Genomic DNA, 26,832 nt, shown 5'->3' with positions numbered 1-26,832 from the left:
ACAGGAAAGAACTTACTTTGACGTCCTTGCTATCAGCCTCTGGAGGCTGCAGAAGACAGGGGGCCCGGGAAAGTATGGGCGATGAGCAAATCCAATACCTTCCCTCCAAGAACTGTTGAAGATTTAGGACAGCGAGGCAAACCGCCACATAGTAAAAAGGGGCAGCATGGAAAGCAGCAGAGAGAAGGAGAGTTAGATCTCGAGGCAATTCAGAAGCATCAGAAAGGTCACAAGCAGGAGGTTATCTTTTCATTCAAGGCTGAGAAAGGCAGCAAATTTGTCCATGGAGCGCGCATCACAACACTGCAGAGGTCCATAATTTCCATTGTTATTTTCCAAATCGTTAGAAAAAGATGGTTGATATTTGTTGTTGGCTAAATTTGCAGATGCAACCACAATTGGCAGGTGACGCTGGGGATACAGAAAGGCAGCAGAAAGACTTGGATAGACGAGGAAAATGGGCAAGAGGCAGCAGATGAAATACAGTGCAGGAAAGTGTTCTTTGGTGGAAGAAATAGATGGGGAGACGATTATTTAAATGGGGAGCATATTCAAAATTCCGAGGTGGAAAGGGACCTGGGGGTCCTGGTGCAGGATTCCCTGAAGGTTGATCTCCAGGTTGAGTTAGTGGTGAAGAAGGCAACTGCAGTGTTGGCGTTCATTTCTAGAGGGATAGGGTACAAGAGCGGGGATGTGAAGTTGAGACTCTATAAGGCACCGGTGAGACCTCACGTGGAGAACTGGGTACAGTTTTGGGTGCCTTATTTGAGAAAAGAACTGCGGGCGTTGGAGAGGGTTCTGAGATTTACCGAACGATGCCAGCTCTTGCTGAGTACAAAAGGGTGAGGTGGGAGGGGTCGTTAGAGCCCAGTTGAATGCTGAAAGGCCCAGACAGAGTAGATGTGGTGAGATTGTTTCCCATGGTAGGGGATTCTAGGACAAGAGGGCACAACTTCAGGATAAAAGGGCGTCAATGCAGAAAAAATTCTTTAGCCAGTGTAACTTGTTGCCACAGGCGGCTGTGGAACCGAGGCTGTCGGGTATATTTAAGGCAGAGATTGACAGATTTTTGATTAGTCAGGGCATTAGAGGTTACAGGGAGAAGGCCAGGGAGTGGGAGAATGGATCGGGTCAGGATTACAATGGCAGAGTAGACGCGCTGAACCTTCTTCTGCCCCTATAACTTGTGTTACACATCTGAACACAACTTCCCTAGCAGAGCAGCACCACGATGACCCACGAGTGGCACTGGAGAGTCTCTGGGACAGAGGAATCCCAAACTTTTCATACTTGTATTTGAATACAGGAACAGACCAACTAGCCCCTCAGATGGGATCCAGACACTTGTAGCAACTTAAGGCCAAACAATTCTGTTATCTGCCAATAAATATTCCCAGGGCAGGAATAGCAAGAACCAGGGGACGTGTGTTCAAAGTGAAGGGAGGGAAGTTCAGGGGTAATTTTTAATAGAATATATATAAACAGTGTTGTGGATGCCTGGAAGGCCTTGCTGGGGTTGGTGGTGGAGGCTACGACATTCGGGGCATTTCAGAGACCCCTTGACAGGCACACGGATGAAAGAAAAATAGAGGGTTTAGTAGGATGTATGAGTAAGCACAACATTGAGGGCCGAAGGGCCTGTACAGTGCTGCAGTGTTCTGTGTTCTAAGAGTTGCTCCCTTCATGGAAAGAACTGCAAGTCTGAACTGAGAGGCAGCCCTCAGCCCAATGAACGATCCCACCCGCCTTGCCCTCGACCAAAGCTCGCCGCAGTACTTACAAAGCAGATTTCAGTTTCTAACACAGCATCGTGGCACTGTGGGCCTTCCTCTGCCTTTGACATGACCGACAGGTCTGAGAGCAGGGTGGCCGAGGCAGGCTCCGAAATAATTGGAGGTATACTACGGGAGAAGGAATGAAGAAGGCACAGGCATTAAAATCTTTCAAAGGTCAGGCCTTTGTGCATTAAGGGCCATAAGACACAGGAGCGAAAATAGGCCATTTGGCCCATCGAGTCTGCCCCGCCATTTAATCAGGAGCTGATCCGTTTTCCCCACTCAGCCCCACAACCTTTGACAACCTGTGGCAACAAATTCCGCAGATTCACTGCCCTCTGGCTGAAGAAATTCCTCCGCGTCTCTGTTCTAAGTGGTCGCCCTCCAATCCTGAACTTGTACAGACTCTCCCACCACAGCAAACAACCATTCTACATCGACTCTGTCCGCACCTTTCAACATTCGAAGAAGGTTGGAGTGTCAAGACCAGCTTAATGGCAAGGATGCAATGGTGATATTTTACAAGGTGTTGGCCACACCGCATTTAGGGCATTGCGAGCAGCCTTGGGGTGTATGCCCAAGGCTGTGCTAGCATTGGAGAGGGCGCAGAGGAGGTCAGGATAAGAGCTTTAACATACGGGGGGGTGGGGTTTGATGGCCTTGGGCCTGCACTTGTGGACGTTAGAAGGACGACTAGGGATCGTCCAAATATTGAAAAGGACTGGTTCGAGTGGACGTGGAGAAGATGTTTCCAGTTGTGGGAGAGTCTAGGACAAGAGGGCACAGCCTCAGAATAAAAGGGAGATGAAGAGAAATTTCTACAGCCAGAGGGTGGAGAATGTGTGGTATTTACTGCCACAGACGGCTGTGGAGTCCAAGTCACTGGGTATATTTAAGGCAATAGTTAATAGGTTGTTGAATAGTAAGGGCACCATGAGAACCAGAGGAGACGTCCCGACACGGCGGTGGACCGGCGAGGGGCACAGCAGCCGATGCTCCTGCACAGGGCAAAAAGGCCTCAGGCGCCAAATGCTTCCTGAAGGCGTCGAGAGGTTTGGACCTGGAACCCGGGGAGGGGGGCTGGGCTGATGGGCCGCATGGGTCAGTGTGGTTGCGGAAGCGCTGGAGATAGAACCCATGGATACCCAGAGACTCTGAAGGGACTCACTTTTGCTTCTCCTTCTCTCCTACTGTTAGGGGCGCCGGGCAACATGAATGACAACCCTTTGCCCGCCTTACAGCAGGCTGTAGGCAATTTCGTGTAATATAGAGCGTGACACCACCGTATAGGCCCATTGGGCCACAACGTTGTGCCAATCTACCCCCCGCCCAAAAAAAACCCCTCCCTACCTTCTACCTCATTAAGTTCATGCAACTACCAGTTAAACAGCACCAAGAAAACAGGTAGATTAATGAATCTGTTTACCATCTCTCCAATCCTAACTGTTTGGAAGAAACTTATTGCACTATTAACTAAAAGCATAGAAATGCTGGAAAACTCAGTGCCCATAGGAGGTAATAGATATACAACAGGCGATTCTGGCCTGAGCGCTTCTTCAAGGTATGAATAAAAAGCAGACAGGCACATGAATGAAAGGAAATGGCAAGAGAGAGGAGTATGGATCAACGGACAAAAGGATATGGAGAAGAGACCAGGAGAGAGGAAAGGTAAGAATTGATGGGGGGAGTGGGGGCTCTGTGAATGCAAAGCTGGAGTAAAGACAGACCGAGCGCGAGCGCTGCAGAGCGAATGACTGACGGACACCAGAGAAGTCAGCGTTAATGCAGGAATGAGAGGTGGTTTTCCTCCAGTTTGCGGGTGGCAGTGCACGAGACCGCGGAGAAAGACGTGCTGGCAAGGGAATGGGGTGGGGAACTGAAATGGGTGGGTGTTAGATGTGGTAATGTAGGCTTCCTTCCTGTGGTTGCTGCGAGACTGGCCAAATTCCTCCAGCATTCCACCACAATCTCAGCGTCCGTAGACTTTCGTGTTTCGCCCCGTGGCCCCTATTAACTTTCCAGCTTGGTAAAGGAAGAACCTCCATGGTCTGATGGCCTTGCTGCCACTTCAGGCTCGACGCACATCGTGGCCCAGACCATCGTGCTACCAAACTGTCTTTTTTTTAAAACCCTGTCCACTCACTTCTCTCTGCTGCTGGCAACCAGTGCACCTGTAGGCTGTACGGTCTCATCAACTGCATGTGCGTCCCGACCTAGAGACCTGCAACAAGATCAAGTTCGAACATGCAAGATCTGTGTCTATTAATACAGATACTTCCAATTAAATACCGTATATATTTGGGCAATTGTTTTTTTTTGGAGCAATTTTTCAGGTCAAATTTGTTGGGGGGGGGGGGGTCAACCTTTACGCAGATTCTACTTTTGCCCACGCAAATGCCCGTGTCACTCGGGGGGGGGGGGTCAGGAGCTCGGATGTGGTAAGTCCATGTTTGGGCGTCGGCAGCTCAGACGGTTGGGGCCACAAAAAAAAGGTTGGGGAGGAAGGGGCCAAAAGAAAGGGGGGTGGGCCCCCACCAATACATGGATTTGATGATTATATGGGTATATATGGTCACTGGCATGGTTAGTGCAAATCTGTTATAGCAACATGGGTTCAAATCTGGCACTGTTTGTACATTAGGTTAACTTGGGTGTTATCAGGCAGCCCGGGTTTAAATGGCCGGAATTGGTTTCTACCGCACAGTAAATAACATTTAACTAAAGAAAAAAAAAATACCCATGGGGGGTGGGGGTGGTGGGTGGGTGGATGAATGAGAAGTCAGACAAAATGAGGCACCAAACAACATCAGAAAAATCAACACAGGAGCTCAAATGACGAGCTTTAAGGAATGCTTTGGTAGCAGAGAGGAAGGAAGGAAATTGCAGAATTAAGGTTCCGGAAAGTTGTTAGCCGATAGTCTAATGATACGAAGGTCGGTGGAGGAGCAGGTCATGTTGAGGTAACAGGGCGGCTGCAGAAGGACAGAGACAGATTAGGAGAACGGGCAGAGAAGTGGTAAATGAAATCCAATGCCGGAAAGTGTACAGTCGTGCACTTTGGTTTATAAAAAAAAGGGCAGACTATTTTCTAAACAAGGAGAAAACTGAAAATGCCCAGGAGCAAAGGGACCCAGGAATCCTTGTGCAGGAGAGCCTGAAGGTGAACTTGCAGGATGAGACAGCGGTGAAAAAGGCAAATGCAACGCTGGCGTTCACTTCAGAGGGAGTAGAATACAAGGGGAGATTTGATAGAGGTTTACAAAATTATGAGGGGTTCAGACAGAATAAATGTGAGTTGGCTCTGTCCACTTAGATTGGGAGAGAGAAATAAGAGAGGTTATGGCTTTAGGGTGAGAGGGGGAAAGGTTTTGGGGGAACCTTCACTCAGAGAGCGGTGGGAGTGTGGAATGAGTTGCCATCTGATGTGGTAAATGCAGACTCGCTCTTAGGTTTTAAGAATAAATTGGATAGGCACATGGATGGGAGGGTTCTGGACTGGGTACAGGTCAGTAGGACTAGCGGAATAGCATTTCAGCACAGACGAGAGGGCCAAATGCCCTGTTTTCTGTGCTGTAATGCTCTATAAGATTAGAGATGTGATGTTAAGGCTTTAGAAGACACCGACCGGTAAAACCACATTTGAAGTATTATGAGCAGTTTTGGGCTCCTTACTTAAGAAAGGATGTGCTGACAGACAGGGTTCAGAGGAGGTTCACCAGGATTGAAAGGGTGATCACACGAGGAGCATTTGACAGCTCTTGGCCTGTACTCATTAAGAAAAATGAGGGGGAGATCTCAGTAAAACATTTCTAATATTGAAAGGTGGACAGAGTTGATCCAGAAAGGTTGCTTCCCACGGTGGGAGAGTCTGGGACAAGAGGGCACATCTTCAGGATTGAAGGACGTCCGCTTAGAACAGAAGAATTTCTTCAGCCAGAGGGCGGTGAATCTGCAGAATTTGTTGCCATGGGCGATTGTGGAGGCCAGGCCATTGGGTGTATTTAAGGCAGAGAGCGACAGGTTCTTGATTAGCCAGGGCATCGAAAGATATGAGGCCAGGCGATGGGGAAAATGGATCAGGTCATGATTAAATGGTGGGGTAGCCTCAATGGGCTGAATAGCCTGTTTCGGCACCTGTGTCTTATGGTTGAAGGACAGGGATATCCTTTTAGTCATCACCGGAGCACAAGTCGTGGTAGGTCGGTAAGCATCTGCGATGATAGATTGGTTTAAGTGGGGAACCAGACAAGAGGGATAGAGACAGGATCAAGTTGTACAAGGATGGCCAGGAATGACCTCCTGAAGTATCAAATACTGTTTGTTACCTTGGTGATACCGCAATAAGTAACTGGAGAATGAAGACTGTGCTTCCTGAACACTTTTAGGTATATTTTATGGATGTTGGGCCACTGATCACAGAAATCACTGTAAAACTTTACTATCACGCACCATTTTTTAGATTATAACCTATTCTTCTGATTTCCTGTCATATTTTAAGTCTACTTCAACAGACAAGTGCAGCATGCCATTGAAAATTTCTGCGTTCACACTTGGACGACTTCCCTGCTTGGTGCAGTAGGTGATGAACACAGTGAAAGGCTTCATCATGACATAGTGACCATGGAAAAGGGGTATCAGGGAGACCGGAGTCGTTCAACGCCAGCCGACTATTGTTCGACACTGACCTGAGAGGCATCAGATGTCGAGTACAAACAAAAATCGGCAGCAAAACAGTTTTAGGTCAATGGAACTAATGCAATGTATCAGCGTCATTACGCGATTAAACAGGCTAAAGTTAATTTAATGTTTCTCCAACTTCCTACATGATACAGCAAATCTGAAATTATCTTTGTGTTCAGCTTAAAGTCGTCTATCAAATGCTCAATATTTTTTCAGGAAGCAAACCTTGTGAAAAAAAATTGTGGTCTAGCGTAATCAGTTTGGAGATATTGACTAGATAATGGGGTTCGGGAAAATAATCGAGCTAGCACAGTTGTAATAGGCTAAATGGCCTTGCAATTCCAAAAGAATTAACCTTGTAACCGGGGAATTAGTTCCTGTGCTGTCCAGCGCTCCAGGTTCTGCGAGGGAAGAGCTGGACAGGGTGGTAGCTGCCGAATCGCTGGCTGCTTCATCTAACGGTGGGGTCCTGGGAAGGATGTCAGGTCGTCCCTGATACATTCCTGGGGGGAAATAAAAGGCAACAATAACATCGTTAATGACCGCCGTGTGGAGGAGCAGGAGGAGAACGAGGCAATCGATCATTTTTAATTTCCCTCATCTTCCTTTTGTTACTGAGACACGGTTTTGTTAAGTACTCTATCCTAGGCCCCTCTATGTCAATGCAACTACCAAGAGGGCACTCCAGCGGCCAGACTTCGTGAGGAGTTTAGGAGATGTGGAACATCACCGAAGACTCTTGCAAATTTCTTGCATTCTGAAGGGTTGCATCGCTGCCTGGTGTGGAGGTGCCAATGCACGGGACAGAAACAGACCACAGAGAGTCGTGAGTTCGGCCAGTGACACCACAAACATCAGTTTTCACCCCATCGAAGACATTGACAAGAGGCGATGTCTCAAGAAAGCAGCCTCTATCCCGAAAACCATGAAGACTAGATTAGATTATATTCATCATCAGAATTTATTGTCGTGAACATGTATCACAAAATTCATTGAATGGTGGGGTAGCCTCAATGGGCTGAATAGCCTGTTTCGGCACCTGTGTCTTATGGTTGAAGGACAGGGATATCCTTTTAGTCATCACCGGAGCACAAGTCGCGGTAGGTCGGTAAGCATCTGCGATGATAGATTGGTTTAAGTGGGGAACCAGACAAGAGGGATAGAGACAGGACAAATATTGCTATAAATTACATTTGAAAATACATAAATATAGTAAGTGCAAAATTAAAAGAAAGTGTGACAGAGTATATAGATATGCTTTTTGGGAGATAAATAAGGAAATGTTTGTTAGAGTAGGTCACACACAAACACTTTAAAACAGATCTTATTTGAAATGCTGCTAACGCAAGAGCTTTGGAGAGGGCCCAAGAGACTTCACTAATGGATGTTGTTCACAAAAGGCAACAGATGAAAGATCTTGTCGGAGCCACAGTCTGTCTGGAGATGTTCGAAGAGGGTCATGTGGTTTTGGGTGTCCTGCAACAACAAATCTCTCTCTGGAAATCAACATGAACCTTCCTGAGCGGTAACCATTTACCTTATAAGCTTTGTGTGTGTGAGTGAGAGACAGAGAGAGATCACTTCTACAGCGTTACAGTCAGTAACAGAAGCTGGGACTGGAACAGGACAAACTGGTAAGCTTGTGGAAAGCCCCATTTGGAAGATGGCCTTGTCAAAGCCCTTGTGATTCATGCAAGAGAGGAAAGGACTGGCTGTCTAATGTTTCACTTGGAATAAGGGAAACAATAAGGAACTCTATGATGACCTGAAAGAAAGAGGTTATCATCTTGAGAACCCTGAAGGGGCAAGTTTAGTCAGCAAGACACTGGAGTGGCTGATGGAAGTACATCAGTTTTGGGTGTCCTGGAACAACAAATCTCTCTCTGGAAATCGACAAGAACCTTCCTGAGCGGTAACCATTTATCTTATAAGCACCAAAGCCTGGTGAACTTTATAAATGTTCAATTCTGTGCACAGTATAAAAATTACCTGCAACCAGTGAACTTGGAGGAGTGAGAAGTGAGATTGAACTGTGGATCAAAGAGCTTTTCTGAACTGACACACACGTGCGCTTAGAATTAGAAGGGGGTTAAGTTAGGTTAGTGAAGTTAAAGTGTCATTCTATTTTCATGTTTAAAGATAATTAAAAGCAACTTTTGTTTAAGGGTTTGTCTTGGTGAATATCTATTGTTTTGGGGTCCTCTGGGCTGGTAACAAAAGTGAGTTGGAGTCCGTGGTTCATTGTCCATTCAGAAATATGATGACAAAGGGGAGGAAGTTGTTTTGGTACCATTGGATGCACATCTTCAGACTCCTGTTCCTCCTTCCTGATAGATGATCAGATCAGATATGATCTTATTGAGGGGCGGAGCAGGCGCGACGGGCCGGATGGCCCACTCCTACTCCAATTTCTTATGTGCGAAGAGGATGTGGCCAGGTTGGTGGGGGTCCTTGAGGATAGAGGCAGTTTCTTAAGACACTGGCTCTTGTAGATGTCCCCGATGGAGAGAAGACTGATCCCTGAGATGGCACTGGCGGAGATCACAACTCTGCAGTATTTTTTCTTCTCCTGTGCATTGGCGCCTCCGTACCAGACAGCGACGCAACCAGTCAGGCGCACCTGTAGAAATATGCACGTCTGTGGTGTCACACCAAATCTCCTCAAACACCTCTCGAAGTATAGCTGTTGACGAGCCTCCTTCATGATTGCATTGGCGTGGAGGCCCCAGGACAGATCTTCAGAGATATTGGCACACAGGAACTTGGAGCCCTTGGCCCTTTCTGCTGCTAATGAGGGCTGGTTCATATTCTTCCAGAATCAGAATTTTGATAACGTTGAGGGCAAAGTTGCTGCTGTGACACCATCCCACCAGCTGATCTCTCTCCCTCCTGTACGCTTCCTTATTGCCACCTGTGATTCTGCCGACCACCATGGTGTGTCATTGTCGATTTCATAAATAACCAGCATTTCCTTTTCGATTAGGGCTTCTGTACACGGAACCAAACAAAAGGAGTTGGAAGAGTACTTAAATAAGTGTTTGAGTCAAAGCTATAGAAGGGATTTTAAAACCAGTCAATCGTACACCAATTACCTGGCTCTATTATTGCCTGAGTGATCTCTTTGGTAGGCACGGGACCTTTACCTTCCTCGGTAAAGGATGAGGGTAGTTGTCCAGACATTCCCACCGCAGGCCGCTTCATTGATGTCATACCAAGTCTGCTTTTCTTTGAAGGGGATGGTTTGACTAAGGATTTAAGAATAAAGGAACAGCATTAGGCGCCCAAACCAGAGAGCATTGCATCGTACAATTCTTTAAGCACCCTCCCCCTAAGTTTGCGAGGTGATGGGCAGCTCCCTGCCAGATGTCCGAGCTACCTGCCTGAACCATTTTGCTCCCTTGCTTTTGTGTTAACTGTGATGCAGCAGTTGGTGCCACAGAGAGCGAGGAGGAGACACAACGCTCCTCCGCAAGGTTCCACCACCCAGTCCAACTACCCATGGCTCGGTACAGGCTTTAAATGCCCAGTTATAGGAGCCAACGGAGGTTCTGGGCACAAGATTTCAGCGGTCTCGAGGGACATAGACAGCGGACTAGCCCAGGGCTCTAGAAAATAGGGAATTCTCTTCCCCTCCCCCCCATTTGAGGAGAAGCAGAGGAGACAATCCTATGGGTCGGTGACCATAGCAATGGACCAGTGAGGCTCTGTGGCTGAGGAACGTACAGGCTTCAGGTTGTTGGGCGACTCGCGAGGAACCACGCAGGCAGTGGGCAACTGCAGCCGAAGGGCTTGCACCAGGTTGCAGACGGTTGGGAGACCGGCTGAAGGGGGTACCAGGCGTCAGAACTGGGTTGCGAGGGGGTGCCGAAGGGCTCCTGATCGTGTCGATGGTTCAGTTCTGGAGCTCAGGCTGCAGATGTCTTGGATTGGAGTCTGCGCGGCCGCAGGAGGCGAATCAACGGACAATGGGGGGGGGGGGGGGGCTCTCTTTTGCTTCCCTTTCTCTTCCCTTCCCGGGAATTTCTGCTGACAGCAAATCTGTCTGCCCTGCAGCAGACTAAAGCAAATCTTGTGTTATTATTACACGTTTCATTACATGACAATGAAGGAATATCGAATGTTCTACTACAATTTCCCACCACAGACAAGAGTGGGAACTATAGGGCATTTGGTTTCCTTATTCATTCGCAGGATATGGACGTCACTCAAAACCCTGATCGTCACCAATTGCCCCTGAACCATATTGGGGGCCAACAGATTTGCTTCCCTGAAGCATGCTGGTAGACAAGATTTACTTGACAATCTATCGCCTTCAAGGTTACCGTTTACGAGCTGGGCTCAGAGCACAGCGAAAGAAACCCACTAATTTGTTTGCCTCGTTTCCCCTGGATTCCGCCACTGAGCTACAGGATGAGCCAGCGATGGTCAATAAAGGTCTTTGCCATCTGTGGCAGGTGCCAAATTGTTCCCTGGAGATTTTGTCAGACACCTCAGAACTCATCAAATCAGACACAGAAGAGACATGGATGTCTTGACGAATCGCTCATCCTGCAACCAAAGGAAGCCCCACTGTGAAAGTGGCACATGCAGCCCGCTTTAAATACAGCGAGTTCCCATGTCGGTGCAACAATGCCCGGAGTCTGTATCAGCAATGTTGGCTAACTACATTATAGAAAGGACTTCCATTTGAGAAGCAGGCAAAGAGAAAGGGAGAAGGACAGGGGAAGGAGACAGGTCGCCATGGCTCCCAGGGTAAAAGGGCGAGAAGTTTAGGGGAGATGTCAGGGGTACGTTTTCTTTACACAGAGAGTTGTGGGGGCCTGGAATGCATTGCCAGGGGTGGTGGTGGAGGCTGGAACAATAGGGGCATTTAAGAGACTCTCAGACAAGCACATGGATGAATAAAAAATAGAGGGTTACGAGGTAGGATGGTTTCATTTTTTTTCCAGTAGGAATATATAGGCCAACACAACATCGAGGGCTGAAGGGCCTGTACTATGCTGGAGCATTTTGTGCTCTAACCCTCACAACAAAATAGTAGCGGAAAGTGGTTTTAAAAAAATATGGAAAGGAACCACACACTGCGTAGGACGTGGAGAGGAGCAGTGATGGAGAGGGTAGTGTGATCGGTGGAAGAGAACTGGAAAGGGACCGCACTCTGTGTGTGACTTGGGAGAGGGTAACGGAGAGAGTGGTGTGATCGGTGGAAGCAGTGAAACAGGGATGATACAATTTCGTTGAGCCCTTGCGTTGGCTCGAATTACCCCATGCACCTGGCACCCAGATGACCTGAACCACCTCCATGGTCGTATTACCACTTTAACAGTCAGAACATGGCAAAACTCAAACATGGTGTCTCCAACTTGTTCTAAGTATGCTTCTTTCCCACTTTTCTCAGAAACGGTCCTGTCCTGTCTCAAGAGCCTGGTCCAATCACCTAGGTTACTCAACAAAGAACACGTTTAACTAGCAGAAAAAACAAAGACTACCCCTTTCTTCTTGTTCTGAGAATCCCAAATAGTGATCTGTCGCTACAGGGTTTCTGAAGTGATTTTTTTTTGTAACGTTGGGAACATCACAGTCAATTCCAACTTTCCTTCATTGTCATGTAATAAAAACAGTTCACTCTTTCACGGAATTTGCTTTCGTCTGCTGTAAGGCAGACAGGTTCGGCTTTGGCAAAAATTGCCCAAAGCGCCTCTTACAGTAGGAGAAAGAGAAGCAAAAGAGAGACCCCAACCCCCCCCACCCCGTCACAAAGTGTCCGTGGATTCACCTCCAGTGCTCCCCCAGCCGCAGAGTCCAGTCCAAAGCATCGGCTCCAGATTCGAACCTCCAACACGATCAGGAAGTCCTCGGCACCCTCTCATGTCCCGACTCCAATAGTTGGCACCGCTTCAGCCAATCTCCAGCAGTCCATAGCCTCAACCGCAGACGTCTGCGGCCTGCCCGGGTTCCTCACCTTGAGCCCGCCGCTTGTGTATTCTTCAGCCTCAGAGCCCCTCAGCGGTCCGCCGTCGTGGTCACCGTCCTGTGGGTCATCTCCTCTGCTTCGCCCTCTCGAATGGGGAGGGGGGGGAGGTTTGGTCTCCCCATCTTCTCATGCCCTGCGCGAATCCACCCCTCAGGGGCATCTGAACCGGGATGCGAGAGGGTGCTGAGGGTGCTTGAAGGCTTGGATCTAGCACTCAGGTTGTAAAGGGGCGGGGGGGGGTGGTTGCAGACACAAGTCTGTGTGGCTGCAGAGGCTGGGGACAACCGGTGACTCTGGGCAGGCCACTCTTCCCTCTGACTGTAAGGGGCGGCAGGTCATTTATACTGATGGCGAAACTTGGTCTGCTTCATGGTGTAATATTACATGACAATAAAAGAATCTTGAATCGATGATCGCACGAGAGCAAATGGTGCATTCCAACACTCTCTGGGGAAATGACATTTCTCTCAGAGACCCCCAAATATTTAGCAAATGCCTGTTTATACGACCCAGTTATGGTCTCCTGAGTGCAATTACACAACTTTGTTATTTTATTTGATCTCGTGAGAATTGAGAACACCAGAACATGAAGATTGCCCACGTTTAGTTGCCGCCCCTTGGGTACCGCATGCAGTTCTGGTCTCCTTACTTGAGGAACGATGGACTGGCTTTGGACCTGGTGCAGAGGAGGTTCACCAAGTTGATGGCAGAGGTGAAAGGGTTGGCCTATGAGAAGAGATTGAGTTGCTAGTACTGTGCTCACTGGAATTTAGAAGAATGAGGGGATCTTATAGAAACACATAAAATTAAGAAAGGCATCGATAAGATAGAGGTTTTTTTTTTCCCCACTGGTGGGGGAGACCAGAACTAGGGGACTTAGTCTCAAGATTCAGGGGAGTACATTAAAACGGAGATGAGGAGGAACTGCTTTTCCCAGAGGATGGGGAATCTGTGAAATTTGCTGCCTGTTGAAGCAGTGGAGGCAAAAAGGCAGGTCGGTGGAGATGAGCTGTTCATCAGATCAGCCGTTGAATGGTGGGCTCATTGGGCCAAATGGCTAGCTTTTGCTCCTATTTCTTATGCATCAAGCTGCGTTTCATCCACAAGACCCTATGACACAGGAGTAAAAACAGACTATTCAGCCTATCGAGTCTACCCCACCATTTAATCATGAGCTGATCTATTTCCCCACTCAGCCCCACTGCCCGGCCCTCCCCACATAACCTTTGATCTCCTGGTTCCCGGCCCTCTCCCCATAACCTCTGATGTCCTGGTTCATCAAGGACCTGTCAATCTCTGCCTTAAATACACCCAATGACCTGTGGGAACAAATTCCACAGATTCACAACCTGAAGAAATCCCTCTCCATCTCTGTTCTAAGTGGACTACCTTCAATCCTGAAGATGTACCCTCTTGTCTTAGACTCTCCCACCGTGGGAAATAGCCTTTCTGCATCGACTCGGTCCACGCCTTTCAACATTCAATATGTTTCAATGAGAATTCCCCCCCACCCCCACACCAATCTCCTAAATTCCATCGAGAACAGGCCAAGAGCTGTCAAACACTCCTCAGACGATAACTCTTTCATCCTAGTGAACCTCCTCTGCACCCTCTCCGCCAGGACATCCTTTCTTAAATGAGCCCAAAACTCCTCACAATACTCCAACCGCGTTTTAAGACTCAACATCACATCCCTCTTCCTATAATCCTCTTGAAATTAATGCTTTCTTTTTTTTTAAATTTTTTAAATTTTTCACACTATTTCACCATATTAACCAAAATACACACAAACATTTCCAAATGAATGCTTTCTTCACCACCAACTCCATAGACAGAAGGCCGCACAGTCAGTCCAACGCTGTTACGACGCCAGCGTCCGGGTTTCGAGTCCGAGGCTATCTGTCAAGAGTTTGCACGTTCTCCCCATGTCTGCGTGGGTTTCCTCTGGGTGCTCCGGTTTTCACCCACCCACCAAATCACAAGGGTTGGAGGTGAAATCGTGTATTTAGTCGGCACGGTCTTGTGGGCCAGAAGGGACTGTTACCTTGCTGTAGTCTAAATTATAATTATAAATGATAACATGCATGACGACTCTCAGGTCCTTTTGCATCTGGTTATTTTCAATTTTCTCCCCATTTAGAAAACAGCCCGTCCGTTTATTTTTACTAAAGTGCATGAACCAACTCGCCTTCCAAATGGAGGCAGTAGAATACGCCCTCAGAGAGCTTCATTCTAAGATATTCAGAAATTTTGCAACAGGCCAAACCTTTGAAACAATAATAACTGGATACTTACGTGGTATCTTTTTGAAAACGATACTGCACATGAAACGCTGAAAGCGCTCGGCGTAGAAACCAGGTCTGTGCACGGACACTGTATCCTGAGAGGAAGACAAAATGTGGACCCAACATTACAGCAGAGAACAGCAAACACAAAGGCAGAGAGCACGAGAGCTAAGTCCTACAACACTGTTGAACACAAGTCGTAGACTCACTGTATGGACCCAAGTTGGAGTTCTGGGTAGCCCCGTTTGCCCAGCACTTGGTCCACGACATTCTTGGCTCTTCGTATCCATCTACACAAATCTCTTTTGAATGTGGTAACTGAACCTATAGCTAGTCCCCGACTTATGGTTTTTCAAAGTTACGATGATTTGAATCCATACTGTACATCAAATTTTGGCTAGGCTATGATGTTCATTGTCTCCTGACAGAGGTGTATCAGTCCCCACAGTGTTAATCGCAACACTGATCCCAAAGCCCCAGGTCGGTCCCCACATTGATCCCACTGCCTGTTCTCTCCCGAACACCCCCATATTGATCCCGACAATGATCCCACTGCCCCCTCTCTCCCCACAGCCCCATGTCAGTCCCCACACTCATCCCACTGCCCCCTCTCATCCCCCACACTGATCCCACCGCCTCGCTCTCTCCCAACAGCCCCATGTCGGTCCCCACACTGATCCCACCGCCTCACTCTCTCACAACAGCACTGATCCCACTACCCTGCTCACTCCTCACAGCCCCATGTCAGTACACACACTGAATCCACTGCCCCGCTCTCTCCTGACAGCCCCATGTCAGTCCCCATACTGAATCCATTGCCCTTTTGACACAATTTTTTTTAGACTTACAATGGGAGCGCTGGAAAGTAACTCCATCGTAAGTTGAGGACCACCTGTATTTCACATTTACTCTGGAAGCTCACTGCACCCTCAGAGTGAAAAGGTTGGCCCCTCAGATTCCTCTCTCGCCTTCAACCTATGCCCTCAAGTTCTACAATCATCTTACCCGGGAAAAAGTCTGTGGGCTCAGCTGATTCTCAAGATTTTAAATCTCTCTTGGATCACCCCTCAGCACCCTCTGCTTGAGGGAATAAAAACCCTCCCTGTCCCGCCTCTTCCTGCGACTCAAGCCCTCCATTCCCAGCAACATCCTGGTTAATCCCCTCTGCATCCCTTCCAATTTATGGACATTCTTCCTCTATCTGGGAAGAAGTTGCTCCTCACGCCAGCCCCTTTCAATCAACGTGAACAAGGTTGATCTACGCTGGTCTCAACTCCCCCTCTGTGTCCATTCCCTATACCTTCGATTCCTCATACACTATAAAGAGCAGCAGCAGAAATAGACCATTCAGCCTGTCGTCTCTGTTCCGCCATTCAAATCACGGCTGATGTATGGTTTCAATCGCATTCTAAGACTATAAGACGTAGGAGCAGAAACAGGCCATCAAGTCTGCCCTGCCATTTAATCACGAACTGATTATTACCCACGTCGAGAAAAATACCAGCGCCAACGGGGAGAACTTTCCTGCTTATAGGGTGTTAGGTCTGCTTTGTTCATGAATGAGTGAGACAAACACCAGACTGAGTCGAAATCAGGGTTCTTTGTTCTTTATTACCGGATTGTAACACTTGCGACTAACCATGTTAGTCGGAGAATGCATTCTGCCGTTATCAGCAAAATGGTGATTTTTTATACCCTTGGATACATGCTTAGAACATCATCATATCATTACTTGTCCAATGACTAAAACTGTTGCTATCCTTTCCCTGCTAGCTTCCTGCCTCTCAATCCATCAATGTCTCTCTTATCTTGTAAGTACAAGGATGCATTCACATCTTGTTACAGCCCTGCACATTCCCATCTCATGATGTTTTACCTAACAGGAGTACAAGGACACCTCCCCTTCTTGTTACAGCCCTGTACAGGGTAACTCCTTACACATTCCCATCTCATGATGTTTTACCTTACAAGGGGCAGTGGAATATTCTGTGTCATCCACAAGTGACAAACGTGGCTCCCGTCTAACACCCACCAATAGAAGGGTGAGCACGAGTGCGGCCTTGAAGAACAAGTTCGGAGTTCTCCACTCAGACTGGATTGAGAGGAGGAAGAGGGAGCAGACGGAGATTGGGGCAGAATTTCAGATCCAGTGGACAAGGGGTGACCAGCTGTAGAGAGAACAAAGGCAAGGGCTCGAAGGGGAAAAACAACGACTGTTGGGGGTGGGGGGGGGGGGGTGCTGGTCAGAGCTATGTCAAACATTTTGCATGGAGTCAAGCATTTGCTTTGTTAACATTTAGTGAACAGGCAAATTCAAGATCACATTTTCTTTCCAAAGCATATTCAGACAACCAGAACTATCAGTAATTGAAGAACTCAGGCAAGATCTGCCCTTCATACTCACTCCATCGTGTACAAGGGCCTTCCAAGAATGTTCCAATTTCTTTATAAACCTAAAACAGCAAAGGAAGAACAGTAATTGAGCATTAGAAAGAAGATACAAACAAGGCATCTCCTGCACAAAGTACAGCACGATGCGACATTTAAATTCAGCCCCAAACCATACAGCAAGCGATTAGGGCAGAGGATGAACTCACCTGAGGGATTAGTCTAAGAAACATCTTCAGAGTGAGCAAGATAGAGCGCTTTCGTGACAAGACTCCCACAGCTCGGAGCTCACTGAGAGAACAACTGCCACTGGCAGGAAGTTTACATTCAAAGAGTTTGGGGATCTGAGAGGTGGGGCAATGCCAGAGAAGGATCAAAATTTAAAATTTTTAAAAATTTGTAGCTGATTTCAGGCCATTTCAATCCATGTTGCCTAATTACAGCCAAATTATCCTACAACCCCCCCCACCCCCCCATACTTTTTCAAGGGTGAGAAGAAACCAAAGCACCTGGGGAAAACCCACTTAGGTGGGGTGGGGTGGGGATGTATAAACTCCTTACGGACTGCGCCGGTTTCAAACCCGGGCCACTGTAACAGCCACCCAGATACAGGAAGGGGTTAGATCTTAGAAGTATGCCTTATCCAGGAAAAAGCAGATGACCTCACCATAGAGAAGTGGTCAATATTGTGCACTAGTTACTTAATTTTAGAGATGCAGTTAACAGGCCTATCTTGTGCTGGTTATAAATACACCCATGACCACCAATTAACCTACTAACTCTCTATGTCTTTGTACGTGAGAGGAGGCCAGAATACCCAGAGGGAACCCTCAGGAGGACATAGAGACAGCATCGGATTCAAGCATGGGTCGCCGGCGGCGTAAATTGGCTCCCGTGCCGCCCTCGAACAACCTGGCAAGATTTTGGAACCAAACTTAAATCGCAGAGCAGCTCAAATCCAAATTTGCCAGCAAGTCACACGAGCCACACTGGCAAAAGTTTTTTGTCAGGCAGGTGAAAAAGGCCAGGTTTCAAGAGGTTCCTGGGGAGAAGTAGGTGCCCCGGGGCGATGGGGGGAATTCTGGAGCTCAGCGTAAAATAGAGGTAACCAAGAACAGAAAGGGATGGGAGGTAATCACTGGTTCCAGAGACCAGAACAGGCGAGGCCAGCCAAACATTGCAGCACAAGGACAGAATTTTAAATTGAAGGCATAGCCAGATCGGGACCCCATGTTGGTTCAGGGGAAACAAACATGATACGGGTTGAATGTTCATTTACCTGTAGGACTGCAAGATGTCAATGATGCCAATGTACAGCATAAGGCGCTCCCCTCTGGAGTTCCGAGCGGGAATACCTCCCATTCTGAATGGCAACACATTAGGCAGATATTAAGAATCCAATATTAATATGGCTGGTTACGAACCGCGAGAAACAAGCAGCGACAGGCAATAAACCAGATTGTTTAATGTTAAAACGCTAATTTTATTTCTAACTCCTATAGTCTTAACTCTTAAACTATCCTTAACACTAAATCTATTCCCAGCTCTCTCTCTCTGTTTTCTGTGTGTGTGTGTGTGTGTGTGTGTGTGTGTGTGTGTGTGTGTGTGTGTGTGTGTGTTACTTCAAAGTTCACTCTTTCAATTTCAGTGTTGACGCATAGGCCTTTCAAATTTTATACCCAGAATTAATGTTCAACCGGAGTTGTGGCTGCCACAGACTCACGAATTCTTCTTGCGTTGCCTTTGAAGAAACGTCCATCCACATGAGCTGTGGTCATAAAACTCCTGGACCTATTGTAGGCAAAACTCAAACTGGGCAAGACCCTGGCTCCAGTCTCTCCAAGCAACTTCACTGCTAGTCACACTTAAAATGAATTGGCCTCTCCAAGTGACCTCCATTGTTAGTCACAATCAAAATAAAGCACTTTGCTTTCCAAAAAGACCCTCCTGCCACAGGTTGATTCCCCCGAAAAGGCCCAGTCATTCACAATTCCACAAAAATGGCTGGCCACAAGAGCTGCTTTCAAAGAGATGACTCCTCTCCAGCTGTCAGTATGGTTCTCCCTTGCAAAAATCACAATGTCTTTCTTTGTGAACGTCTCGAATTCTGGAACAGTGACAAACCTTCCCTCAGTTCTTCCAATGTATCGAATTGTTGCTGGGCTGTGAGTTCAGCTGTGCTTGTGTGAAATGTTAAATGACCATTCAGTCCCTCCTGTCTATACCATCCCTTACAGTGATAATCCCATTTTACTAAAACAGAGCTCGTGATGGGGTCATCCTGAGGCAGGGATGTTGGCTGGACAAAAGGCAGAATAGACCGAATACCATCTATTAATGCCTTCAGAATAAGGGATCACTGGAGCCCCCCCCCTCCAAATCGACGTTATCTACTAGGATAGTTGTCTGAAGAGGGCGCGCAAAATCTTCCAACCCGCACAGCATCATTCAGTTGCTCCCGTCGGGGAAAAGATCCAGGAGGATCAGAGCCAGTGCCACTAGGCTGAGGAACAGCTTCTTCCCACGGGCAGTGAGAATGCTGAACGACCAAAGGAACTGCTCGTACTGACCCTCCGAGACCCTCATATTCTCGAGACAATATCTATTTATTTAAATGCATGCTTATCCTGCATATGTATTGTTTGTCTGTGCATTATGTCTGGCTGTGTGTCTACATGTTTTGCACACTGCTTCGCCAGGTTGTATTCGTGCAATCAGATGATAATAAACTTGACTTAACTAATCATTTTTGCTGTAACACTGTGATCATCTGACTGATGGGTAAATATTGGGCAAAGAATGCCTATTAGCCCACTGTTCCACTCACTCTACACCCATGACTACGTGGCCAGGCACAATTCAAATGCCATCTACAGTCATCGGCAGAATCACAGACGGCAGTAAGGAAGTGTACAGGTGGGAGATAGATCAGCTCATTGAGTGGTGTCACAACAGCCTTGCACTCACGTTATGAAAACTAAGGAACTGATTGTGGACATCAGGAAGGGCAAGTAAGGAGAACATAAACCAGCCCTCATCGAGGGGTCAGCAGTGAAAAGAACTTCAAATTCTTGGGTGTCAACATCTCTGATCCATCCTGGAGCCTGCATGTCGATGCAATCACGAAGGCAGCTCGCCAGCGGCTATACCTCATGAGGAGTTTGAGGAGAGTTGATCTGTCACCAAATCTGTCTTGCAAATTTCTACGAGTATTCTGAATGGTTGTATCATTGTCTGAATCGGAGATACCGATGCCCAGGACAGGAAAAAACTACTGAGAGTTGTGAACTTGGCCAGCGCCATCATAGGCACCAGACTTCACTCCCTCGAGGACACCTACAAGAGGCGGTGTTTTAAGAAAGCAGCCTCTAACCTTGAGGACCCCCCCACCACCCAGGCCCTCTTCACACTGCTACCATCGAGAAGGAGGTACAGGCACCTGAAGACAAACACTCAGCGGCACAAGGACAGCTTCCTCACTCCTGCTATCAGATTTCTGAATGGGCAATGAACCAGAGACACCAGCTCACTCTCTTTTCATTTTGCACTAATTTTTTTAAAAACGTGTTTTTAGCAATACCACAAAACATTGAATTTCACGTTCATGACAATAAGTTCCGATTCTGTAACACAACAGATCTCTTGCTGATTTATTCAAAGGTGGGTGTGGCTGATACAACCAGCATTTGCTTCTCAACAGAGAGGATGCCCCCATTTCACAGTGTGACAGATTATGTTGAGTTTGTATTGTATGTAGATTTGTTTTGGGAAAATAAATTGGGGCAGGTTTTTTTTAAAGTGTAGGTCACATACAAACACTTCAAAACAGATCTCATTTACAATACTGGAGCTCTGCTCAAGCCAGACATGGAGGCTCATGGGGGCCTTTGCAAAAACTTTGGGGAGAGCCCAAGAGACTTCACTAATGGATTGTTGTTTTGAAAAGCAACACATGAAAGAGATCGGAGGAGTAGTTCAGAGCCGCAGGCTGTCTGGGAGAGCAGCTTGCTGTTCTAAGAGGGTCATGTGGTTTTTTTGCAAGCAGAGAGAGTTGAACAGCTTTTTCTCAGAGGGGGAGAGAGAGAGAGAGAGAGATCAGTTCTACAGTGTTACAGTCAGCAGCAGTAACTGGGACTGGAACAGGACAAGCTGGAAAGCTTGTGGAAAAACCCCATTTGGAAGATGGGTTGTGAGTGCTTAGTTCAGCCTGGTCAAAGCCCTTGTGGTTCATACAAGTAGAGAGGACTGGTTGGCCAATGTTTCACTTGGAATAAGGGAAAGAGAAAGGAACTCTGTGGTGACCTGAAAGAAAGAGGTGATCATTGGGAGAACCCTGATGGGGCAAGTTTCGTCAGCAAGACACTGGAGTGGCTGATTAAAAAGAATCAGTTATGGGTGCCCAGCGAACAACAAATCTCTCTCTGAAAACCAACAAGAACCTTCCTGAGTGGGAACAATGTACCTTTCAAGCACCAAAGCCTGGTGAACTTCATAAATGTTAAATTCTGTGCACAGTATAAGAATTGCCTGCAACCAGTGAACTTGGAGGAATGAGAAGCGAGATTGGACTGTGAATCAAAGAACCTTTCTGACCTTACGCACACATAACACACACGTGTTAGTAATAAGTTAAAGTGTGATCCTGTTTTCATGTTTAAAGATAATTAAAAGCAACTTTTTATTTAAGTAACCGTTTGTCTTGGTGAATACCTATTGCTGCTGGGTTTTGGGGTCTCCTGGGCTTCTAACAACAAGTAAATTAGAAGTCAACCACACTGGTGCTTTTGGACCTGCACTCAAGTCAGACCAAGGGTCACATGGTCAGCTCATTGCCACCGATGGCTACTCACATCTTTCAAACTTACCACATCAAAGTTATCAAATTGATTTCAACTCTCTCAATTAACATTTAATTTTTTTTTGGTTGAAATTTTGACACACATCACAGTCACAGGCCCATCCGACCCATGAGCACATCCCACCCAAATACCCCAATTAATCTACAAACCCCGTACATTTTCTTTTCAGTTTGAATTTTTTTTTTCAAAAATTATACGTAGTGACTTTTTAAATATACAATATATTAAACTTTTTCCTCACAAACACAACAAAAAATAGTTACTTTTATACCCTTTCTCGTTCCTTTTTATTGCTGTATCTGGGCCCCTCTGTGGTCTAGGTGTGGCTGCCAGACCTTTACAAAAGTGTCATATTCAATCTTTAAGCTAGATGTGATCTTTTTCCATAGCTGTTAATTTCCACGGTCCATCCTGCTACAAGTAGAGGGGAGTCCGACCACCAAGTGAGCGCGAAACATTATATTTTGTTACCGCCAGTGCTATTTTTATGAATGAGATTTGATATTGGGTCAATTTGTCGCTTATTTCCATGAAATTACTTAATAGATGCAGCTCCGGTTCACCTGTATATTTTCGAGGTGTGAGGAGAAACTCTGTACCGACAGCGCTGGATTTGAATCGCCAACGCTGTAATAGTGTTGCACTAACCGTGCAACTAATTACGTCTCAATCCCAGCCCTTGGCATACAATTTAGATTTAGAGATATGGCACGGTAATGGGCCCTCTTGGCCCACTCACCCCCAACTTGCACCCAATTCACCGACACCCTCCCCCCGGTTCGTTTTTTTTGAATGGTGGGAGGAATCTGGAGCCCCCAGGGAAAATCTGCACAGACATGGGAACAGCGCTGGATACTAACCCCTTCCCGATCGCTGGCACTGTAACAAACGTTGCACTAACCATCCACCCTGTGTCCTCATCACAATGTGACTTGCCACATCAGCACACGAGCCACTGGCTCAAGACGCCCGAACTACAGCCAACGAAATGTAGTGCAACACCCATGCACACCCCACGTCGCGTGGTCAAGCCGAAAACTTACTGTTCGTCTGTTTCACTTGTGTCTCCCAGGCGTGATTCGCCTTGGATGGCCTCTACCGCAGTCGAGTAAAGGGATCGTTGGCCCACCGGTCTCCGTGAATCTGATGATCCAACACCGTCTGTGTGAGGTTGCTGCCCCTCCGCCGACCGCTCCCGGATGGCGATATCCATGTTATGAATCCCTACCAGCAAACTGTAATCCATGATTTTGAAGCTCTGCAATACCTACGCGGCAAATACAAAGAGAATCATCCCACAGTTTGGGGACACAGCTGCCATTGATGACGCCACGCAGGCCGGACGGGTGAAGACAAATGCCAAAGCTTACTGAAGCAACAGGTGTGGAAAAGGAGGGGCAGCACTCTGTGCTGAAAGTGTGGCGGATCAAGCAGCCCTTCATCGGGAAGAGACTGGCCGCAGATCACTGAGCACCTTTGCTTTGTCCACATCCGTGACAGGGATCTCCCAGCGGCCACGCATTTTAGCTCCTCGCCCCACTCCCACATCATATTCATGTACTATCCCACCAAGACCACCCCTAAATTGGAGGAGTAACACTCGATTTCCATCTGTACACTCTCCAACCGTCTGGCATTAATGTGGGCTTCTCCAGGTTCTGCTAGCCTACTCTTCGTTCTCCCTCCTTTCCACTTTCCCTCCTTTCCTCCAGCTCTCCACCCCCCTTCCCTCTCCATTCACAGAGCTATTCACCCCACCTCCTGTTTATTGGAGCACCCTCCCTCTCATGTCCACCTATGACCTCCTGCCTGTGGGCCTGTGCTCCTCCCCCTGCCCCTCCCCCTTTTATTCAGGTGCCTGCCTACATTTTGCTCATACCCTGAAGGGCTCAAGCCCGAAACATTGATTGTTTATCCTTTTCTTTGCTATATAACGTACACAGTTTGTCCTTCTGAGTTCCTCCAGCATTTTGAACTCCATCTTCCTGCTCAACCAATGGCAACCTCCATTGGCAAAGGAAAACACAAAACTCTCTGAGGAAGGGTTCCGGCACGTATCGACGACAGCCTATTGCTTTCCACGAGTACTGCGTGACCTGCTGAGTTCCTCTTGGCCTTCGGGCCTGTCGCTTGGTGTAATGTGCTGGAAGGGTAGTCTGCCCCGTTTCAGAGACCAGGTGGCCTTCTGTCCCTGCGTTGCAGGTCTGAATTTAATATTAATATTTATTTTAAATGTGATATTTTATATTCAGTCAAACAGCACGGTATCAGGCCCTTCTAGCCCATGTGCTGCCAAATTAACTTGCAACCCCCCGGACGTTTTGAACGCTGGGAGAATATCGGCGTGCCCAGAGGAAACTCTCGCAGACACGGGTGAACTTTGTGTTCCATTTATAAATAAATTGTGTCATATTCTCCTCACCGATTTTAAGTATCTCAATATTAGCCCATATTAACAGATTATCCAAATCAAATATTCTGTTGATAAACCTCAGTTGCGCAGCTTTATAATAATTTTGAAAATTCAGGAGTTGCCACCCTCCCAATTCCTACCTCCAAGTTAATTTTTGTAAGGATACTCTAACCATTTTGCCTTTCCACAAACATTTCCCATGGATACGACTTAATTAATTTTTTGGAGAAACTTCAAAGATTCAATTACTGATGGATCCAACATTAGTTTTATTGGGCAGTGTTAAAAGGTCAAGTTTGAAATTGACGTTGACTGCGTTTTTTAAGGCGAGCAATAGCTGTAGCAAGAAAATGCCCAGCCATTACTTGGGAAAATGATTTGGGTTTGCAAAGATGGCATCTGGAATTGAGATCATGTATTTCACTGGAGACAATAACGTACAATTTACGTGATAACTACGGAGCCTCTATTTGGATTATATGGATTTAAAATGTGGAGTTCCCTGTGGCGCATTGTGGTGGCATTACTCTGATTCACGGCGTTCGATTGTGTCAGCAATGGTTTAAATCTCCTGCTTTCTTCGGGTTTGGAGCAAGGGGGGCAGTGGATTAGGTTATATACCACATACATTTTCTTATATATAATTCATTATTAATTGAATGTATTGTGGTTTAAATTGTTTTTAAATATTCAAAGAAAAAGACACGGGGCGAACGTACAACTTTATGTACAGAGTCGGATTTGAACCCAGGTCTCTGTTGCGCTGAGGAAAGAATGGATAACCTTCATTCCCACGAACTGCTGTGGCTTAGGTTCGTGGGTTTGTGAAAGAATAAGTTTAACAAATTAAAGGGTTAATGAATTAGGTGAGAAAAATACAGCAGTTACCTGTATTGTAACATGGTGGGAATGTAATGGTCTTCTCACACGACCTTCCTTGTGCTGTACAACTAACACCACGAAGAACGTAGCAAAAGTAAATAAACCAACCTCGACTTTCCCAGCCGTTTGCAGACACCACAAGGGAACGCCAGCTCTGTGAAACTCATAGGGTCTCGCACAGACCCCTGCTTTTAGGTGTATAAAAGTGGGATGAACACTCTGAGTGGGGCTCAGTGCAGAGAACGAGTTACTGAACTCTTTTTTTGTACCCCACTCCCGCTAGCAAGGCTAAATAAAGAATCTGTTCTGCACTTAATTGGTTCTGCTGTTTGTTTTATCACAGAGTGGGCTGACTTTCACAGGTTTGGCCCTAACTGAGAATCGAGCAAAGAGCTGTTGTTTCTAGTGCTGTGCAGGAAACATATTAAATTGTCAAGATGATGCATGGAGCTGTGAGGAACGTAAAGTGATCTGTTGTGTCCATATTGATGGTGAACTCCTTTCTCCTAGTTATAATTTACTGTAATACAAACACAGAAATGCTGGAGGAACTCAGCCAGTCTCACAGCGTCTATAAGAGGTAAGGTTTTGGTCCTGACCCCTTCCTCAAGGTACGAGTGGGAAAAAAAATACAGGCGTTTGAACTAAAGGCTGAGGAAAAAAAAGGGAGGGGGAGGAGTCCAGACCAACAGACAAAAGGCGTTAATTGGATATGATAAGAGGAAAGGTGAGAATTGATGAGGAGATAGAGGAAAAGGGAAGAGAAACAGAGCTAGAGGACATGGTGAAGATGGGGAGGGTGGTGGTGGTTTCCCAATAGAAACTGGAGAGGTCAATGTTAATGGTCTGTGAAAGAAGACAATAAAATTGCTAATGTGGCTATCTGAAACGAGTTCCAAGATGAAATGTGAAGGTGAGTACAATATCTAAAAGGCAGCTCAGCAGGGACATGGATAATGTTTGGCAGAATACGGGGCAAGCAAATGGTACAAGCTCAGGAAAGTGCGTTGATTGACATGGACACTGACCAAAGGGTCTGTTTCTTTGCTGTATAACTACAAGTACAGTAAAAATCCCCATTATCCAGCATTTAATCAACCGGAAACTCAAACAACCGGGATATTTTAAAAAGTCAAGAGGAAATAAGTAAACAATACACGGTTGGCATAGCGGTCAGCGCAATGCCGTTATAGTGCCAGCAATCTGGACCAGGGTTTGAATCCCGCGCTGACTGTAAGGAGTTTGTACATTCTCCCCGTGTCTGCGCGGGTTTTCCCCGGGGGCTCCAGTTTCTTTCCCACCGTTCAAAATGTTCTGGGGGATGTAAATTAATTGGGTGTAATTGGGCAGCACGGACTTGTGGGCCGAAAGGCCTTATTACTGAGAATGTTTTAAAATGAATAAAGTTTTTTTTTTAATTTTTAAATTATAAAAGTACAAATTCACTGAAGCAACACACAATCCCCTGGGAGCAAACATTCAACAGACGGAGCGCCCCAGTCGTGCCCCTGCCCACAGCAGCTGTTCAAATAAAATGGCAACACCCAGGATGGAGCCGGCCAACACCGCTCATGTG

General features: G+C 46.8%; 1 protein-coding gene across 5 annotated transcripts in view; it reads right to left on the bottom strand.

Moving 5' to 3' along the window:
* LOC138764447 (phosphatidylinositol 4-phosphate 5-kinase type-1 alpha-like) overlaps positions 1-26,832 on the bottom strand; it is an 80,721-nt gene that overhangs the window by 7,107 nt on the left and 46,782 nt on the right. For 3 of the 5 annotated variants that reach the window (XR_011358163.1, XM_069940372.1, XM_069940375.1), the window contains 8 exons: positions 23,005-23,228; positions 18,382-18,465; positions 17,119-17,167; positions 14,725-14,809; positions 9,548-9,700; positions 6,811-6,958; positions 3,919-3,996; positions 1,781-1,901 (listed from right to left, as the gene is read on the bottom strand). Coding sequence is in view for 4 of the 5 variants with exons in the window: in XM_069940372.1 (XP_069796473.1) it covers positions 1,781-1,901; positions 3,919-3,996; positions 6,811-6,958; positions 9,548-9,700; positions 14,725-14,809; positions 17,119-17,167; positions 18,382-18,465; positions 23,005-23,228 (942 nt within the window). In the remaining variant the exon portion in view is untranslated. The remainder of the gene's footprint in view (positions 1-1,780; positions 1,902-3,918; positions 3,997-6,810; positions 6,959-9,547; positions 9,701-14,724; positions 14,810-17,118; positions 17,168-18,381; positions 18,466-23,004; positions 23,229-26,832) is intronic. The other 2 variants (XM_069940373.1, XM_069940374.1) reach the window with 1 other exon arrangement.

Source organism: Narcine bancroftii, chromosome 5 (genome assembly GCF_036971445.1).
Source record: "Narcine bancroftii isolate sNarBan1 chromosome 5, sNarBan1.hap1, whole genome shotgun sequence".
Taxonomy (NCBI): domain Eukaryota; kingdom Metazoa; phylum Chordata; class Chondrichthyes; order Torpediniformes; family Narcinidae; genus Narcine; species Narcine bancroftii.
Note: the sequence above shows the minus strand (reverse complement) of the source record. Positions and strands in the feature narration are given on the sequence as shown.